At 47.5% G+C, this 20,582-nt stretch overlaps 1 protein-coding gene across 6 annotated transcripts in view; it reads left to right on the plus strand.

Annotated features, from left to right (window-relative positions):
* ADGRB1 (adhesion G protein-coupled receptor B1) overlaps positions 1 to 20,582 on the plus strand; it is a 287,552-nt gene that overhangs the window by 201,930 nt on the left and 65,040 nt on the right. For all 6 annotated transcript variants that reach the window (XM_030943232.1, XM_030943234.1, XM_030943235.1 and 3 more), the window contains one exon: positions 17,403 to 17,506. In XM_030943232.1, coding sequence (XP_030799092.1) covers positions 17,403 to 17,506 — 104 coding nt within the window. The remainder of the gene's footprint in view (positions 1 to 17,402; positions 17,507 to 20,582) is intronic.

The raw sequence follows: 20,582 nt of genomic DNA on the forward strand, positions 1-20,582 counted from the left end.
TTGCATTTGAGAGTGGGCTTGGCTGCAGGAGGATACAGCTCCTTCCCCCAGGCATGTTTTATTATATCTGCAACTAAACTCACAGCTGCTCCTTTGGGGTTTAGGCCTAAAATTGCTTCTTTTGCCCTCTTTCTAACTCCTCTGGCTGCTGGTTGGGTTATGTTTTCCCAGCTCATTTTTTCCCAGACTTGAGTCCACTCATTTTTCCCAGAATGAGTCCTTTGGCTGTGCTGGGGGAAGAACTGGGGCTTGGATATCTCCTGAATCCCCTGACTGAGCCAGTCCAAGGATTTGATGATGATGGGGAGCACCATCCTGGCTGAACCAGCTGGGACCCATCTCCTGCCTGTGCCTGCCGTGTGAGCTTGCATGTCTGTGCTCATCCAGCTCCTCATTCCCTCGCTTTCCTCCCCAAATCTCATTTTGAACAAGCCCACGTTGCCTCCTGTCCCCAGAGGTGGCATCTCGTCATCGTTGGTGTCTGCGGTGGTGACATTTATGGTGCAGTTTTTCATGTGCCTTTGGAGCTCTCAGGACAAGAAGCTCCGTCCGCCTGTGTCATTAATATTATTTATTGCTATAAATCTCTCTTCTGGAGCCTTTGGCCCTGGCAGCTTGAAATATTTGTAACCCTGCTATGGGCTCCTTTGCAGTGAAAAAAGGCTTTTGGGACGAGTGTTGCTGCTGATTGGGACTGGCCAAGGACAGTTTGCCTGGGCTGGGACCTGAGAGTTGCTGGTGTAGTGGGGAAAGGAAGCAGTTTTCCTTGATTTCAGTGAAGCTGGAGGCTGAAAGTGCTGTGTTTTGAGTCAGTTTGGGAGACAGACATCCCTAAGCCGTGACGGATCCAGCTCAAAAGCTGGAGTTCAGATTTGTGTTTGATTTCCCCTGCTACTTCCACTCAACAGAGGCAGCCTCATGCCCTGCTTTGGCACAACTGCTCTTTGACCTTTGTGAAAGATTAAAACCTCTTAAATTAAGGAACACAGACAAGCATTTTGGGACTGTCTTTTTGTTTTAGCTTTATACCCTGCCTGTCTTGGGAGGGCAATGCCTGTGGTGCTACACCTGCACAGTAGCTGTGCTAACAGAGAATGAGGGCAAAAGGAAATCACAGAGCTGCATGTGAGGCTTATGGTGGTGGTTTTTTCAATATATTTTGGCAATTTTTGGAGGTGGAGATGAAATAGAGCAGGAGCCTGAGGATGAGCAGCAAAGCCTTTCACTCTTTGGTTGTCTCATCTGAGTTTGGCTCACGTTGTCTTTGCTGCCTTCTACCTTGTACTTGGCCTTTGTAAAGTCAGTCAAGCTTTAAAGCTTGGTGAAGCACAGCTTGGATGGGGTTTTGGGAAAGCTGGTCTGCTGGAAGGTGTCTCTGTCCAGCCAGGGGGTTGGAATTGGATGATCTTTAAAGTCCCTTCCAACCCAAACTGATGGTTCTGTGATTTGTGCAGCCCTTACGGCTGGAGTAAAACTCGAAAAATATATCTCTGTTGTCTCTCCTCCTCCTAACTGGTCCTGCCTGCAGAAAACTGAGCAGAGAGAGGCATCTGAGCTCTCCTCTCATTCCTAGGCTTGATGAAGATTCGGAGCTGGTGGCAGGAACTTGTAGGGCTGCTGAGTTTGTTATGTCTGCACTGAATTTTTGGGACATCTCACCTCCGTGTTGGTGTTTTCTGACAGGCAAAACCAGCAGCTGTTGAGTTTTTTGGGGTTTTTGTAGCAGATCTGGCCCTGAGTGAGTGCTGGCCAGGCAGTGAGCTGACCTGTGAGATGAGAGGAAATGGCCTCAAGTTGTGCCAGGGGGTTTCAGATTGGATATTAGGAAAAAATTTCTTCAAGGAAAGGGGTTGTTAAGCATCGGAACAGGCTGCCCAAGGAAGTGGTGGAGTCACCATCCCTGGAAATGTTCAAGAAATATGTGGATGTGGCAGTTAGGTGCTGGGTTGATGGTTGGACTTGATGATCTCAGAGATAGTTTCCAGCCTTGATGATTCCAGGAGTTATATCCCAGGATTTTTCTGTGTTCTCTCCAGTTTACAAGAATGGGAAGCACCTTTCCTGGTGTGCTTCTTACCCATGGGGATAAAGCTTCTCTCTAAACTCACAGCATTTCTTTTTTTGTCCCTCAAAACCTCCCATTTTGGGATGGAAGGGACCTTCAAAGATCTTGTTGTGTCCCAAGGATCTTCCCCCTGAAAAGATTGTCCTGTGCTGCAGGAGCTCTCTGTACTTCATGGACAGTGCACACACACAAGGTGGGTTATTTTAAGCTCCTAAAATTCTCTTGGGCCTCTCTTCCACAGGGAGGAGATCCAGGTTTCCCAGGAGAAAAAAAGGAAAAAAAAAAGTTGATGTTATGAATCAAATATTTTGTAAGAGTGTAGCAATTCTGACAACATTTTGATGGAAAATTATATCGGTTTTATTTAGATAAGACTGGAGAAATTCATTTGGAGGTGAACATTTTAACATTTATATTCTTCCATCATTTATCACGTGAAGTGTGGAGTCTGGATGAGAACAAAGCCTTTTGCATACCTTGAGAACTGACAGTTCTCATGTTCACAACAGTTTCCAGACTTAGTTAATATTGGTTCTGGTTTTTTCTGCAGCTTTAACTCTTTAATTCAAAAATTGGACTTTTCTGAGGAAGGGAAGTTTTCAGTTTTGCTGGACTTTGAGACATCAAACTCTGGTCAGGTTGTGCAGGGGTTTAGGGAAGAGTTTGGTGTGTTTGGCTGTGTTGTTGGGGCTACAGCCGGAGCTTTTCTGTGCCTGTCAGTGAAATTGTGACCTTGAGCTGAACACTTCCTTGCTTTCTGCTTCCCTTTCTCCAGCTGCAGCACCCTTGCAGGTGACATCCCGGGCTCTGTGCATCCACATTTGCACAGTGCCCCCAGCCTGAAGGGTGCTCCAGGAAGCACCAAGTGCTGTCATTTCCCTGACAGAGCATTAGGAGCCTCCTCTTGCCCATTTGGCAGGAGCTGTGCCAGGGTGAACATTGCTGAGCCACGAACATTTGGGCTTTTGAGGTCCAAATCCTCTGCGAGCTCCCACGCTCGCGCTGCTGGCACCTCTTCCTGCAATCACCCCGTCCTCTCCAGGATGCTGCTGTGTGTAGAGTGTCTCTTAGGGAGCTGATTGTGCCTCTTGAGCTGGAAATGTTGCCTAAGATTTCCTGGGGATTTGTTCTGTTGCCACTGAACTCTCCCTGCGTGCAGAGGTGCCAAGGTGGGAGTGGCAAAGGGCCACTCCAGCTGGACTCCTGCTCATCCCGGGAGAGCTCCGTGCTGGGATTGGGGAAGGATGTGGTCTAAGTGCTGCTGGGGATTTCTGGGCTTTGCCCATCTCCTGCTCCGCAGCAGGAGCAGCTGCTGTGTTTTCTCTGGGGTGCTTTTCCCCGAGGTCCGTGGCAGCCTGTAGGAGCAAGCTGGTGATTCTGTAAATCACAGGCTGCTCTTTGCTGTGCTCAGCAGGGAGGCTCTTGTCACTAAATCCAGTTTAGCCCTCCTGAGTTTCAGCAGGCGTGGATAGAATGGAGAAGAGAGGGTAGAAACCAGCTGGGCAGACAGTTTTCCCCTCCCACTCTCTCTCTTAATGTGATTAAAGAGGAGACAGGATGTGCGATGCTCTTAGGGGGCCAAACTTGCCAACGCACGGTCTAACCCCCTCATGAGAGAAGTCCATTATTTTTCTAAAGTCCCCTCTTTACAGAAAGTACTGGATTTTGTCCCTACATTTCTGCTTTGATGGAAATCACCTGGTTTTAAAGGGTTGCTCTGTCACTGATGTGGGATCTGTCAGTTTGTGTTGCAGAGTAAATTCAGGTTAAATCTCATTTGAGTTTGAAGACGACCTGGAGTTGATGTACGGAGGTGATTTATGTTGGGTTTTAAGAGGAAGGGATCAGTGACAGAGCTTGTGGTGTGCTCCAGGTGCCAGAGGCAGCCTGGATTTGTTATTCTGCTGGAAGAATTGACTGGAGATTGCCACTGCTGTGTGCCATACACAGATACCTAATAAAAGATCCCATTAGCAAATAAGTGATTGATATTGGAACATACACAGGCAAGGCATGAGAGACGAGTGGGATAGGAATTCCCTCTCAGCGCTGTGCTGTGCTTGTAGCAGAGACAACACTTGAATATATTAGAAGAAGACAGGTAGCACAGGAGGTAATAATAGGAGGATTTGGCTCAGCATAATAAGCAGTCATCCAGCATCCCACCTCCTTGGCGGCTGTCTGCGGATTTCGCTGTCTGTCGATCCGTTGGGTACTTTGGGGAGATATTCCCAGCTGACGGCTTCCCTCCTCCCCGAGTTCCTGCTCAGCGCTGGTGGATTCACCCAGGTCTTTAACTCCTGACAAAACTCCAGCTAGTGGGATTGCAGCAGCGTGGGGCTGCGGCTCGGCCCCCGCCAGCCGGAGCCGCCGAGCTCGGCGCAGCCCTGGCAGGGACTCTTCTGCAGGCAAATGCTGCATCACCCTCCTGTATCTATCTCTCCATCTGAAGGGGACGTGGGAGAGGAGCAGGATCAAGTGGCTGGGAGCTTAAAGCCGTTGTGGGATTCAGTGCTGGAGCGTGAGTAATGCCGAGCCAAATTCACCCTTTGGTGGAAAGGCGAGAGCGGCGCTGGCATTAACCAAGTGACCCCAGGAGCGGAGCAGGGCTGGGCTTGGTCCCCTGTCTGCAGCTCAGATTAAAGCCTCACTGAAAATGCCTGGGATGCTGCATGTCCAGGCATTCCTGAGGGGTTTGGTGCTTATTCTGAGCTGCAGTGCTTAATGGCTCGTTGCCACAAAGGCAGCTTAGCGAGTGTGACAGCTGCCCTATTACCCTGCCACAGCTTACTGCTCTGCTAAGGAGGTGTGGATTCAAGCCAGGACACCAGGGTCTTCCCAATTCCCACTTTCCCCTTTCCTGAGAGCTCGGACAGCAGCGCTCAGCCTGGCTTGTGAGCAGATTTGAGGGCCAGAAATGTGAACCAAGTGTGTGTTACCTGCCTGGGATTGCTCTGCTCTGGGTCCAGGCAGGATGACTGGCACAGCCCAGAGTGTGGGAGGGCGTGTGGGAGGGGACGATGTGTCAGAGATGTTTGGTGCGGTGCCTCCACACTGATGGCTGAGCTCTGTGAGACATTTTGGCTCTTTCCTCAAAGAAAAAAGGCTGAGGGGAAAGAGGATGATAATCTTCAAACGGGTTGAAAGGTGGCTGTGGAAAGGGAATAATCTGCTTTGTGTCTGCTGAGGATTGGGCTCAAATTGCAGAGTGAGAGATTTAATTCAGGCACAAGGGAAAACCTTCTGACTGCAGGGATAGACAAGAGCCCAGACTCCATCAGCACAGGCTTTCTTGAAGAGGCTGGGGGTGGTTTTGATGGTTTTGCATCAGGCTGAGGCGTGAGCTGAGCTTGTCAGGTCTTTTCCACTCTCTTACCTGAAATTCTGTGATGTAGATCCCTTGGTGTCTGTGCCTTGCTGTGTATAAAGAGAGGAACATGGCAGAGGGGCAGCACATTGGTGGGAGGGGGAGCAGTGGGCTGAAGGCAGGTGGGAAAGCCAAAAATCACCGAGTCTGTCCACAACTTCCCACTTCCACCTGTAGCTGTCGATCCCCTGTCATCTCATATTTACAACCTGCAGTTTGTACCAGCCAGGAGCTTCAGCACCACTCCAGCCTGCTCAGCTCTGAGCCACAAAGCCACCCTGACCCAGCAGTGTGGGAAATTCAGCTGCATTTTCCATCTGCAGCCCCGGGATGCCGGGATGGGGGCGGGCGTGGGGGCCCGTGTAAACAGCACAAGGTTCTTAGTCACGGCCAAGTGGTCACATCTGCCAGGGTTGGGCTGTGGGCACTGCACCAGGCAGGGCTTCACAGGGGAAGTTTGGAGCTCTGGATGCTCAGGGAGCTTCTCCCAAGGCAGGAGGACGGCGTGGGAGCATCACAAAGGGGCTTGTTTGAAAATGGTAACGAGTGGGTGCTGGAGGCTGGGTTTCATGGGCTCGTGGGGTGGGAGTCAGAATTAGTGCTAAATGAGATTATCTTCCTTTTCAAAGCACTTCAGGGACTGAGCATGGTGTGTTCAGAGAGTCAGGCAAACTGTTGAGTGTTGCTTCTATTATTCTGCACCCATCTCCATTGTACTTTGGCCTGGAAAAGCAATTCTTCAGGTAAATTTGACAATCTGCTTCACCTCTGAGCCCTTTATGCCCTGCATAAAGGCTGAGGTTGCCCTTAAATTGCCATGCAGTAGGAAATGGGTGAGTCGTTATTATTATGTTCATTTAAGCCCAAATTGAAGCAGTTTATGAAAGGTTTGTGCCCTTCATACTTTTGCTGTCAAGTAATAGCTGGGTAGATAAACCTGCTGGCAAGACTTTGGTAATCTTTAAGCAAAAATGGGCAATATGTGTGGAAAAGTAATGTCAGAGTTGTAATTGGGAGTATTTGAGCTCAAAATGTCCCTCTGAATGTGAGGAGTGTCTAATGAGGAAACCGATATTGTGCTGGGTGTGATTACAGCCAGCCAAAATTCAGCCTGCTGCTCCATTGCTGGCTGCATACCTGCCCTGCTCACCACAAGAACATACAGAATATATTCAATAAATCCGTGAAAGCAAAATGACTCCGCTCTTTTCCCACAAGTGACACAATGCTTTCATTTTCCATGAAGAATGGTTCTTTTTCCTCTTTTTAAACATGGCAATCATGCCAGCATCTCCCCAGATGGGGAATATCTGACTGCTGGGGCCACTTTTGATTTTGTTTATATCAGCTCAGCACAGCTGTAAATCCAGGGGCTGTTACAGCTTTGCTTCCCAATCACTCAGCTGTGAATGAGTTGGGGGTTGGAAGCTGATTCCTCGAGGGCTGCTTGGAGATCTCTGCTTCACACAGAGGGAATTTGCACCAGTGATTCCCCCAGTCACCAGCTGGGGATGGAAGCACTCTGGATCCCAGGGGCTCCTTGGATTGCAGTGGGAATAAAGCTGTCATTATCCTCATAACAGCAGAATAACCCCAATGGCTGAAATCCCTTCATCTTCTTTTCTTAGCCTAGAAGGCCCTGAAAGCCTCTGAGGACTGGCAATGAACTGGGGGTGTTTTACTCCAAGGTTGTTGGTTCAGCCTTAGTTTGGGTCAGGAGCCACTGTCAGGGCAGGCATCTTCAGTGATGGAATAGGGAGAGATGGGAGCATCTGCAAGTCATAATTAAGATTTGTTCAGCCTGGAGAAGAGGAGACTGAGGGGAGACCTCATCAGAGTCTGCAGCTTCCTCATGCAGGGAAGCAGAGGGGCAGCACCAATTTCTTTTCTCTGTGGCAGTGGTAGGACCTGAGGGAATGGCTGGAGCTGTGTCAGGGGAGGGTTAGGCTGGATATCAGGAAAAGACTCTTCATCCAGGGGGTTGTTGGGCACTGGAAGAGGCTGCCCAGGGAATGGTCACGGCCTCAAGACTGACAGAGCTCAAGGGTGTTTGGACAACATTCTCAGGCACAGGATGGGAATGTTGGGGTGTCCTGTGCAGGGCCAGGAGTTGGACTTGATGATCCCACTGTGTCCCTTCCAAATCAGGATGATTTATGATCCTCTGAATTAAAGGGTCTTGGATAAAGGCAGGTTTTAAGAGGTGCTTCAGTCTTTGCCCAAATGTTCATTCCTTGTGCTTTGGAGGAAGGTTCTTCTTGTGGACTGCTCTTCAGGAGTCAGGGGGACAGGGAAAGTGGGTACTTGCTCTCTGTGATGATTGGCAGGTGGGTGATCTGAACATCTGGGGCAGGAGCCATCCTGCTGACACCGAGACCTCAGGTGCTCCCCACTCCTCAGGCGGGTCTCTCCAAAGGGCAGGATGCAGGGGAATGAGGAAGGAACATTTTGCCCATGCTGTGGGGAGAGCTGCTGCTCTGGCACTGCTCTTCAGCACGTCACTGATAGTGTAAAACAAACAGCGGGCTGGTTTGGAGTAATTTGGTGAAACGCTGTCGCCTGGCATGGAACCAAAATACTGCTTAAATCAGGATAAACACAGTCTGGATTCTACTCTCATTTTCCATTCCCAGTCTGCTATGGACTTATTTTATTTTAGCTATGTGTAAATCTTAGCACATTTCCCTGCAAGGTGCTCAGCTGGGAAGCTGCAAGGGATAAGGGCAACGAGCTTCCAAGTCAGTTACGGAATTTGAAGTGGTTGTTCTCTCTGTAGCACAAGGAAAGGGCAATTCCAAGCAGGAGGGTGCAGGAAAGAAGACTCATTTTTAAAGTAGTTACAGAGCATATGTCCCTATGGTAAAATAATGCCTGTAATGGTAATAGTGGTAGTAGTAACAATGATTATTATGATAATGATAATAATTGTAAGTTCCATGGCAGAGGCATGGAGAACAGGAGCAGCTCTAACGGCTCCTGTAATTGTCCCTAATTCTTAATTTTTATAATGCTCCTTGGATGTGTCTTAGCTTGTGGCAACCAGCAGTGTTCAGGACATTGAATCATAGAAGTGTTCAGGTTAGAAAAGGCCTTCAAGATCATCAAATCCAACCTTCAACTGAATCCCACCAGACCCCCTAAACATATCTGAGAGTGCCACATCTACTCCTGTTTTTTTTTAATATTTCCAGGGATGGTGACTTCAGCACTTCTCTAGGGAGCTTGTCCCTATGCTTAATCACCCTTTCAACAGAGACATTTTTCCTAATATCCAAACTGAACCTCTCCTGGTGCATTTTGAGAGCATTTCCCCTTGTTTTACCATTATTTGCCTGGGAGAAGCAGCCGACCCTCACCTCAGCACAACCTCATTTCAAGGAGTTTTAGAGAATTAATGTTGCACTGAGCAGTATGGACAAGTCCCCTCTGCTTTGAATATTTGTATGAATACTTGCATTGTACCACTTCATCTCAGGGCAGTGGAGTGGATCCTGGAGCATTTGGTTTTCCAGGACTGACACGGGGAGATTGAGGTTTGCTGTTTCCTGCAATGCCTGTGTCAGTGCTGCTGCACAGTGTGAATAAAGTTCACTTCTGCCCCTGTTTTCTCAGAAGCAAAAAGCTCCTGCCTGTGGAGGAATTGGCCATTTTCATTATTGCCAGCTTCATTGTGGAAAATGGTTTTATTTTCTCTTCTCTGTGCTTTAAAGGGAAAGGCTGGAACAGAAAGATTTTTCCATATGCATGAAAAGCAAAGGTTTAAAAACCAGCCATGCCATCTGACCAGCTCGCAAACAGTTAAGCCAAAAGCTCTCTCCTGTCTCTCCTCCATCCTTCCCAAAGTTCATGCACAGCAGAGAATAAGGTGCTTGTGCTTGATTGTTGTGACACAGCCCTAGGAAACCCCCCTGAGGCGTTTGCACACAGCAGGGATCTAAACTGAATTAAGCTTTGGAAGAGAGATGGAGGGGCAGTATTATTCCCTTCCATGTCCAGGGGATCAGAATAGGCCGCCAAGAAGATAAAGCCAGTGTTTGCCACCTAAATCAGATCAGCTGAGAGGCCTTTGAAAAGATTGGCTTAAGTGATGGAGCTGTGAGTCCACAGCTGACCTGTGGGCGAGCTGGGAGTAGACCCCACTCTCCTCCTTGGTGTCCCCAGCTCCTCGCTCTGCTTCCCAAGCCACAGCTGGCAGAGGGATGCAGGGTCACTCAAGGATCTTCATCAGAGCTCCACAAAACCAGGATTTCAGTAGCTTGGCTGAACGGGGTGCAGTGGGAAAGAGACAAATAAAGCTAATAAAACTTTGTTTTAAAGAATGGCGGTGAAACCATTTGGGAGCAGCTGTCTGGTCAGGAGGAGAGAGCTCCTCAGCATTGATATGGACCTGATCCATGCATCCTTGACATCAGGACTGGACATTGAGGCTCTGGGAGAGCAGCCTGGGAGTTCCAGCCTGGCAGTGAGCATTGCTGACTGGCAGGTACATGATCCCACTGTTAACTCCTATAATCCCCTGCCAGCCTGGAGGAAATTATCCTGACAATTCCCATTAAGGAGAGGCTGAGTGACCACTCCTCTGCCCTGAAAACTTCTTCAAAGCTGTTTACTAAAAGCAAATTTTCACGTTGTATCTTGTGAGAGGACTCAATACCCACTGAAGAGTTAGTGATTGTTAATAAATAGTAGCGTGTTAAGACATCTCTCTGGGTGATTTTTGTGTGCTGTAATTACACAGAATTGCCTGTTTGACTGGCCAAATAACATAAAAGTGGCCCTAAGCTCCACAAATGTGTTCCTGATAATGGGTAACTATTATCTTTGACATGGGAAGTCTGTGGTTTTGATAGGGGAGAAGCAAAACGAGGTGGAAATCCTCTGGACCTGGCTCGCAGTGGCAGGGGCTGAGCTGGGAAGGTGTCACATCTGCCAGAAAGAAGGTGTGAAAAGATGATTTATTAATGATGCCTCTAAGTGACCTTCATGCAGGGACCTCAAAGCCCTTCTCAACCCTCTCAGGTTAAATGATGGAGAAGAGGCGGCTCTGGGGAGACCTTATTTTGATTTTTCAATATGTGAAGTGTTATAGGAAAGGTGGAGAAAGACTTTTTTACAGGTTTAATTCAGGATAGGGTTAATTTTAGTTGCCAGTATGGGACTGTATTTTGGATTGTTGGGCACTCCCATTGCTGCAATGGAGTGAAAGAATGAGGGGCGAATGGCTTAAACTGAAAGAGGGTGGAATTATATTAAATATTGGGAAAGACCTTTTTCCTGTAAGGGTAGTGAGACCCTGGCACATGCTGTACAGGAATTCTGTGGTTGCCCCATCCCTGGAAGTGTTCAAGGCCAGGCTGGATGGGACTTGGAACAACCTGAGATAGTGAAAAGCGTCCCTGTCCATGCAGGGAGTTGGAATTAGATGATTTCAAAGGTGCCTTCCAACCCAAACTATTCTGTGATTCTGTGGAAAAAAAGGAATTTTTTGGTCCTTTCTCGCTGCACATCTGCTTTGAGTTGAGTGAACCCTGTAGACATCTGACAAGGCTGACCCACCAAAAAATCTCCTTTCACCCCTGGCCCAATCCTGACATCCACCAGGAGCTGCTCTCCCTCTCTCCCTGTCTTGCAATCGCTGCAGGAAATTGCTGGTCCAGGGAGAGAAAACTGAGCCTTCCCTTGAGCAGGCCCAGGGCACATGGAAATTTCCCATCCCAACAAAGTATAAATGTGATATCCACAGGGCCTGAGCCTGGATGAGAAATCCTGAATCTGACTGAATTGGGGAATGAAAAATCAGTGGTTTTTTGGCAGCTGACAAGAGCACATTCACCTCTTGGTCATTCAACCCTCCTGAGTTGTTTTCTCCAGCACTGACACACACCTTTTGTTCTGGAAGCTGTTTGCTTCTGTAAGCCCTGCTAAAAGCATTATTTTCCAGCAATTTTGACACCTCTCTCCCTGCTTTGACAAGAGTTGTCCAACCAGCAGTGAAATCAATACAGTGTGGCTTTAAAAAAAATTTCGCAGGAGTCATAAAAAGCCTTTGGGCCAGTGGCACAGCAAAACCATTCCTGTGCAATTCTTGGAATAAATCCCACCCAGCTAGTCCAGGTCTGTGTCAGGAGAGTGGAATGAGCCTGGTTGCTTTGAGCTTGTGACCTGTGAGGGGACAGAGGGGGACATGCTCGGTCTTGCAAAGATGTAAAGGGCACTCTGGTCACAGCCTGTGGGACAGTTACAAAAATTATAAAACCAAATTCCTCTGGCTTGTGCCTGGTGGTTTAACAAGGGGGAAAAGACAAACTGTAGCTCGGGAGGTGCGTGGAATAATTTAAGTTGAGAAAAAATCTCCGAGACAGTCAAGTCCAACCTGGTAATGCCACGTTCACAGCTAAACCACATCCCTAAGTGCAATATCCAGACATTTCCTTCACACTTCCTGGGATGCAGGTTCCACCGCTTCCCTGAGCAGCCTGTTCCACTGCTTTTCAGTGAAAAAAAAATGTCCTGATAGCCAATCTAAACCTCCCCTTGTGCGACCTCAGGAAAAACTCTGTCGCCAGTAGGGACTTGTGGCTCTGGAATGGGCATCTGTGAGATGGGAGCTCTCCATCTTGGAGAATTCCCAAATCCAGACAAAGCCATCACCAGCCTCACCTGATGTTAGTGCTGGTCTTGCTCCAAGCAGCAAATTGGGTTGTAAAGCTGGAGATGTCCCTTGCAACTGGAGCTCCTGCAATTCTCTGACTTCATGAATCTTTAATTTCAAATGTGCAGGAAGTCAGGCTCAAGGCAGCTATTATGAATAGCAAACACGTTTCTAAAACCAAACAAATCCCAACCCCCCCCAATTCCAAACTCGTGTGCCTGTGTTTAATTTCAGAGCAGAATAAATGGTTTAATTTTTCGGTGATTTTATTGGTGTGATGTTGTGCCTATAAAGACTTTGCTCAAGCCTTTCTTGGAATAAAGGATGGGAAAAGCAGAAAGAACAGCTTGGTTGTAAGGTCTGGGGCAAACTGCACAGCATTAAGAAATACTTTGTTCTAATTGGAGCCTGTTTGACCCTGGAGCCAGAGCAGGGTAATGGAAAAAGCACAACTCAAATCGAGTTGCTTTTCACAGCGTTCTGCAGAAAGCCAGAGAAGGAGAGGGGAGAAATGCAGAGAATTTGAAAGGGGGAGAGCCGAAAAAATGCATTAAGAGCAAGAAGAAAAGGTGGAATATGCCGTGGGAAATAGCCAAAGGAAAGGAGGCAGAGAAGACAAAGGAGAGCAAAAATTAAGGAGAAAGGAAGAGAAGGAAAAAGAAGGAAGCAAGGTGAAATTGTAAAGGGAAAGAGGAGTGTCCTGCCCTGCCAGGCAGAGCGATGAGGTGGCAGGACAGCGAGTGGCCCCAGGCAGCAGCGCTCGTTATTTCCATCCTGGCTGATGTCATTGATTGCCTCCCTCCTCCCCTGTCATGCCTGGTGACAGAATCGCAGCCCTTGCGACTCAGAACGACCTGCTCTGTTCCCAACTGGCCCAGGGAAAAGTTTTATTTTCCGTTCCAAACAGGCGCAGCTTTTTCTGTGTTTCAGGGGGTTTTTGGATGGTCCCTCTCAGCAGTTCCTCTCTGGAACCACGTCCAGTCCAGGCAGGTAGGGATCCTATTCCTGGCCTGCAAATATCAGTTTTTTCTTCTGCAAATAACCAGTTTTCCCTCAGCTCTGATGCTGTGAAAATCCCACTGGACTGTTCCTTCTCTTACTTTCACATTTTTCTGTTGGTAGCTTCTTTATTTTTTAAACCAACTTTGATTTTCCCATTTTTCCTTCTTTAAGGAAATTTCCCTCACAAGGCTCAGATCCTGCAGCATCTGATCACCTTCTGTCAGGGGGTTTAATTAGTCAGAAAAAATAAAACAAATGATGATTTGTTTGCTGAACAGAAGATTGGTGAATAGAGAAAGAAGGCGGGGAGGACAAAGAAACCTTAATAATGAAGGAAGAAAGCAGAATACTAAGATATTGGGGCTGAAGTCTTTAGGACTTGCTTAGGATAACAGTAAATGGCTTCAAGTGTCACCAGGGGAGGTTTAGATTGCATATTAGGAACAATTTCTTCATGGAAAAGGTGGTAAAGAATTGAAACAATGAAATAGCAGAGTCACTATCCCTGGAAGTGATTAAAAGACATGGATGTGGCACTTGAGGGAGGACATGGCTTAGTGGTGAACATGGTGGTGGTGTTGAGTTGATAGTTGGACTTGCTGATCTTAAAGGTCTTTTCCAACCTTAATTATTTGAATATTCCCAAAGGAACAAGCTCCTCTTCTTCCTGCAGCCAATGATTTTTGTGGTTATCCCCCTTCTTGATGCCAACAAAAATCCCATCAGGGCTGGACCAATCCTTCCTTTCCTGTAGAGTGAAGGGATGAGCTTCAGCGCGTGTCTTCAGCAAAAGCTTTTCTTCTAAATATGGGGTTTATGAAAATTTGTAGGACAAAGAAGGAGGTGCAGATCAGAGTCTTTCCTGTGGGATGGGCTGCAGATGGAGATCAGTTATCATCCTAAAACCCGGTTCAAGCTTGGCCATTCGTTATTTGTGTAATGCCTTGTGTAGGAGCAAACATCTGAGCTAGGAATGATCCAGTACACGTGGAAGATCCTTAATTAGCTTCAGGGTCTAGGAGAGGGTTATGGATGATGTGGGACAGTGGATGGGGAAGGCAGTGAGAGAACTTGAGGTCTTTTGAGGTGGAAGGATCTCTTTGGAGGGAGGATGTGGAAGGGAGAGCAGCTGGGGTTGCAGTGTTGGGATTTAGGGATGCAGCCTGCTCATCTCTTAAAAACCAAACTCCATTCCCTTGATGGTTCAGGAATGAGTTACATGTCGGGCTTTCTTTGCTTTAATGGAGCTCCTCCCCCACTTTTATCCAGTTACCCATGAAAAGTCAGTGAAATGAGACCTACTTAAATCAAATGTCACAATTGATGCTCATCCCAGGCCACCATTTGTGCAATGTGAACTCAGATTGCCGTAAGGGGGGAGCAGGGAGAGGGAAAGGCTTGGAAAAGAGCTTGGAGGGAGCGAGCAAGGAGCCATCCATGGCTGGGTGTCTTGTGTTCCACAGTGATTTTATCACAGCCTTGCACTCTGCACTGGGACAGGGCTGTTGTCCACCAGGATTCTGCAGGGGGGACAAACAGAGCTGTGACTTCCTACAGGACGTTGCATCCATCTCTGCCACACCCTACCTGACTAAATCAGAGTCCTTTCCACATTTCAATTTATAAGGAGCAAAAGATGCGATATCAGCACTCACCCTGCCTGGATGATGTCCAAATTCAATTTTGTTTGATGGAAGACAAAATCAAAGCGTTGATATTTTCATTGAAATTTATGTTTACCTCGTTCCCAAAAACATGCTTCTAACCTTGCATGAAGATTTGGCAGGAGTAAATTCTCAGGATGGGAGCACAGGCAGAGGAGTTGATGTAAAAAAATCACAGTGACCCAAGTGTCTGTAAAGGTTTAGGGAAAGAATCCACAGGAGAGCTGAAACATCTCTCTCATGAGCATTTTGGGAATCTCAAAGCAGAGGAAAATGCAGGAGGGATTGATGAGGCTCAGGTTTCTTGTCTGTAGCTGTTCTGCACCCAGTGAAGATCCCTCAGACCACTTGTTCTCCTATTGGTGCCAGCTGGGTACTCAAGCCATTGACTGTGTGAGACATCCCACCCTTAAGGGAAGGGAAGCACCCAAAATTTTTGGTCAAAAGGAATGGCAGAAGTCAGAGGGTTCCCAAGTTTTCTAAGTGAATTACAGATGGAAATTTTTATGTTAGTCCCTGATCTGGTGCCAGCACATGGCAGTGGGTTTTGGATAAAGGGGTAGATTAGAAGGGAAAAAGGAGATGGATTAAAGAGGAGGAGAGAGAAACAAAGGAGAAACAAGGAAAGAGAAAAAGAGAAATCACCAGTGCTGGCTCCAGTGTTGATCCAGCTGATGGGGTGTCCAGGGTCCTTGGGGTGCCCATGAGCCCTGGGAGTACCTTTATATAGGCCAGTTTTCTCTGCTTTGGAGATAAGTCTCTCTCTTTCCATGCAAATCAGTTATCTGTTCTTCTAGACATTTCTGGAAGTGGGTTGGAGCCTTCAGGGATCTGGGATGGTCTTGATCCATCCTATAGTCCATGCCCAATTCTCAGCCTTATTCCTGTGCCTGCACAGTGCTGAGTTGTGCTGATCTCCAGGTGCCAGAGCAAGGATTTTTCTCCCAGAAAAGTGCTGCCCTACCTGTGCATGGCCCCTTCTCCAGCCACACCTTGTTCTTGCTCACAGTGCGTTATTACCAGCAATTCTTGGTTGGCTCTATGACCATCCATGTTTGAGACATTCACATTAATCCCCTTATTTTCTAGACTTCTACAGTGTGTCACTAAATTTTGGAAGTTCTTGTTCCATCCTTCCCAACAGCTGCTGAGGGGTTCCTTGCAGTGGAGTTGTGAAAGTTCTGTTCCTCATTAATTCCCCTCAGCTGTGAGAGGTGTCCTTGCTCAAAATAAGCAAATAAGGAGGATTTTCCCAAGCCCTCAAAAATTCAGGGACAATTCAGCTCTGACCTCTGCGTATGTGGGTCGTTCATCTCTTTTTGTGGAGTAACCCTGTAGGCGCTGTGGGCATCGAGTAAGTGGACACAGGTTTGGTTTGGCCATGTGCTGAGCTGGCCAGGCTCCATTTAAACCCAGCACTGAGCCCTGCCTGATGTACTGAGCCTGAAGGCTCAGTAGCCTGGAGCAGAGCTTCTGTAGCCTCAGCTCCATGGCATCCCTCTGTCTGGAGGTTCAGGCTGAGCAGCCTCGTGCCTGCCAAAAAAACGGTGTAGTCAAATCCTTAGAGTACTGCCTGTTTCATTCCCAAATTCATGCATAATTTACTTTTCTTTTTTTTAATTTTATCTCCTGTGCTAAGCCCTTGCTGTGTCAGAAGCCATCTCATCTCCGTGAGTGAAGTGCGAGGTGCTGGGGCTGTGCCAATGTAATGACAAACCTTGACTGGGCTCCCTGTCCTCTGGAAACAGTGTGACCCCAAACAGAGGGGTTTTGGGTGTCTGTTCTGCGTGGGGCTCGGCCTCTCTCTGCCTTCCTGCCAGCAGAGATCACTGGTGTGGAAATAAGAAACGTGCCAGGGGGGAAAAAAAATGCCTGCAGCAGAGAAAGCCAAGTGGGATTGAGCTCCTCGCTGAGGACAGGGCGAGTTCAGTGATATCAGTGTGGCAGATGTTGGGCAGTTACAGTCACAGGATGCAGAGAACTCCATTAGAGAGGTTACCGCGTGTGTTTGCTCTTTATATTGCAAGAGCTGATGTTCTTTTGTATTCAGTCAGAAAAAAGAGCCATTCCACAGCAGGTTTTCCAGCCTGTGTGATCCCCTTCTATGAAAAAATGCTTTGTGCAGTGGTGTAAGAGCAGTGAATTGATGGATGGTGGATCCCTGGGGAGGATACACATCTTGGTTTTTTTTTCCCTTGCTTCATTTCATCCTTTTCCAGATGAATGTTTGTGGTTGGTGGAAAATTTTCACCTTCTTTTAATCCTCCACCCTTCATCACCGCCATCCCAGAAGAGCTCGTTTGTAATTGTTCTGTTATTGCTTCATTAATTATCTTCCCACTTTCACACTGGATATGAAGAGCGTGATCCTCCTCTCATAACACCTTTCACATGCCTGCCTTCCATGGATGTCAGAATTGTTGCTTATGCTTGACACTGGTTTGTGGGAGCAGAATCAGGTCCAAGAAAAAAAAAAAAGGCTGGGTCAGGCAGAAACAGATCCTGGTCTCCTTCCCTGTTTGTTTGTATTCACAGTGTGATGTGAAGGTCAGCTGAGTGGACACACCAACAAACAGGAAAGTTCTTGCCATGGAATTTTCATGGTAGAACTGGCTGAACTTATCTTTTAATGTCTCACTTTCTCTCTTTCAGAACATGGAAAAGGTGCTGGTCCCTTCTGTCACGTTAATTGTAGGCTGTGGAGTATCCTCGCTGACACTTTTGCTGTTGATTATCATTTATGTCTCTGTTTGGAGGTATGGCTTTCATTCTCTTCTTTTTGGGGAAAATAATTGTCTTTTTGACCTACACGGATCCTGGAATGTTTGCTCTGTGATTTTGGGTGCCTGGTGCTTGAGGAGGAACTGTTTGGGAATGAGTGGGCCCTGCAGAAAGTCATCCTGGTGGCTTAGCTGGCATTATTCTCTCCTTTCAGTGCCAGAGAAATTAGCAGAGTGAAATTAGTGCCGTGCCCTCATGTAGGGACATTGTTCCGTTTCCAAAAGCCTCGTGCTGGTTTCGATGCCTTTTGTGTACCCCAGGAAACCTTGTCAGAGGCGAGGTGGACACGCACGGCCTCTTGGCAGGCAGATGCTGCTGCAAGGGAGTTCTTTGGGAACATCCAAACCTCCGTGACCTGCCATGAAAAACATCTGGCCTGAAGAACTGGCAGAACTTTTCAGGAGCTTAAGGATGTTAAACCTTAAATCATCTAAATAACTCCTCAAACTTTTAGTTACTTTTTTGCCTTCAGCTTCAGGTGCATATGGGATCCCTCAGTACATCCCATTGCTGACAGCTCCTGTACACAGGTCGGGTGGAACCTAAAATTGTGTCATTTATGGAGGCTGAAGGGATTTCGAAGCAAAGCTTTAATGAACAATTGGCCCATGCCCCTGTTAGATACATTCTGGTGACTCTAAGCTGGAGGACCCGAGGTGTGCAAGGGATTTTCTCCCTGTATTGCCTTGAACAAGGTCTGAGTTTATCCTGTGAGATCCATGTCTCTCCTAAATCCATGGCAAACACATGGCTCAAGGCCAAGCAAAGACAAATCAGAACCAGGTGAATGTCTGTGAAATCCAAATGGAGTGGCTGCAGGGAGTACAGTTGGGTATTATTGGTGATCCTTTTGGGAGAAGGGATCAGTGTGAGGCTCTTATTTTGTGCAGTGCTTCTTCTCAGCAGGAAGGAAAAGGTAAATTCCATTTAGAGGTTGAACTGAGATAACTTTTTCCTGCGCTTTGATAGAGGAAAGAAACAAGAGAGTAAAAACTGAGCAAAAAAAATGCATCTTTTTTTTTTGTTGATACTGTGACAGTGCATAGTGGCTGGTTAATTTTGGCAGCTGAAGACTGATCATGATAACGTTTATCTAGAACTCAGGTTTTTCCGTGCCTGGGGTATCATTGGATGTGCTCAAGTCCTTGTCCTCTCCTGCTTTTCCTCAGGCTGGGCGGCACTGAGCAGCGCCGGTAGGTGACTTACTGGGGTCACTGGTGTCAGGATCAAGTGGAAAGTTAGGCTAGAAGATTAAAGAGCAAGCGTTCGAGCCTCACCCTCTCTTTCCTATCAGAAACAGGGTCAGGATCTGAAGCCCAAGCTCAGACATGAGGCTGAATCAGTTTGGAGCATGCCAGAGCCATTTGGAATAACATGATGTATTTTTTTCCAGGACTGTGCTCCCCCCCTACCCTTCCAATATTTACTGTTATTGAGGACAGTAAATTGCCTGACCTGTTTCAAATATCTTCTGTTTAATTTCTCATTCCACTCTTTGCCTTATGCCTATGGCCAAAACGATCAGCAGGAATGGGAGGACACATTTAAGGGAGGCTTGAATGGGTATTTCTGAGCTAGCCAAGGATGGACATGCATTTCCAAGTGATCCTGAGACCAGCTATATCTTGATTGAAGGGCTCTCTATCCTGAGCCTCTCTGTGTAAATATTTGTAAAGCATGAATGAATGATCTCTAGAATTTCTCTTTGGTGCGCTGAGTTTGTTCCATTTCTTCTCTGTAGATCATGTTTTCATGTTTTCCAAACTTCACAGCATTCCCGTGGCTGAGCCCTGAGCGCTCTGTGTGTCCTTTTTATTTTAGGCATAGCTGCTGGACGTGAATGTGCTTTCCTATTAATGGCCTCAGGAACTTTGTATTCAACATTATCTCCTGGCTCCCACTTTGTTTTGCCCTATATGTTGTATATTCTGATAGACAGCAGCTGGAGGAGTGCTTAGAAATGAAATCAGCGGTATTATTGTCTCCAAAACACAGGAGCAGCATCAAAGTGGTTCTTTTCCACTGAGCTGGAGAGAAACTCCTCATGTCCTGGCTGCCTGATCTTGTGTGGAGAGCACTCACCAGAGCTCAGCTGTTTTGTGGAGCTTTGGCCAGAAAATTTACCATTCAGAACTCTGGACAAAGGCATCTGGAGCATGCATCCATAGACCCAGCTTGAGTATGAAACACTTCTGATGAATAAGCTCGCTCAGGCTGACAATCTGGAAGCTTTCCCAGAATTTTGCCCAGCTAGGGTTTGTTTGTGTAAATGGGAACCAGAAAAGAAGGGAGGGCGAGAAAGAGGGAGAGGAACACAGTGAAGGAAAAGAGCCGCAAAAGCAACAGGGAGGTGATCCCAGCTTCAGGCTACATATCTGGGAGGAAATGAATTTCCCCTCCACTCCCCATTCAAAATCCCCAAATAAAGGCTGCTCCTTGGTGGCACCTACTCAGCCACTAGCATGAATGGCACGAGCTTCTTTTGAGGCAAGTGATCACTTCAGACACGGCCAACTTGGCACAGCCCTGTTGGAAACTGGAAGTTGTTTCTGTTTGAGGGCTGTTGGTGGCCTGTTGGTGGCCTCACTCCAGTTCCCAGCAGACAGATGGCTGCAAAAAATCCCTGCTGCAGATGGTGCATCTCTGGTCTTATTAGCAGGCTCGACAGAGGGGTCAGTGACACAGTGGGCCACAGAAGTGCAGTGACCTTGTTCTGTCTCTGCACTGCCTGTCCTGGGTCACAGCTGGAGGCACAATCTGTGTGTGGGCCACGTGCTCCAGCACCCGTGTGGGAAAAAATTGAAAACTGGTGTAGAAATGAAAAACTGGGGAGAAAGCCCAACCACTCAGGGGTCAGAGCAGGTGAAATGACGCCTCTTTTCAAGCAGCTCCTTGACACACTGGCATTTCAGGAGTGCCCCCGTGTGTTTTCCATCCCTGAACTCATTGCAGCTCTCCATCCTCTGGAGTCAGTGACCTTTCCATAGCATGGGATCGATCCCTGCTATTGAGCAGCTCATCCACCAGCCCATCAGCATGTGGGGCAGGGCA

This window comes from Camarhynchus parvulus, chromosome 2 (assembly GCF_901933205.1).
Source record: "Camarhynchus parvulus chromosome 2, STF_HiC, whole genome shotgun sequence".
Classification (NCBI taxonomy): domain Eukaryota; kingdom Metazoa; phylum Chordata; class Aves; order Passeriformes; family Thraupidae; genus Camarhynchus; species Camarhynchus parvulus.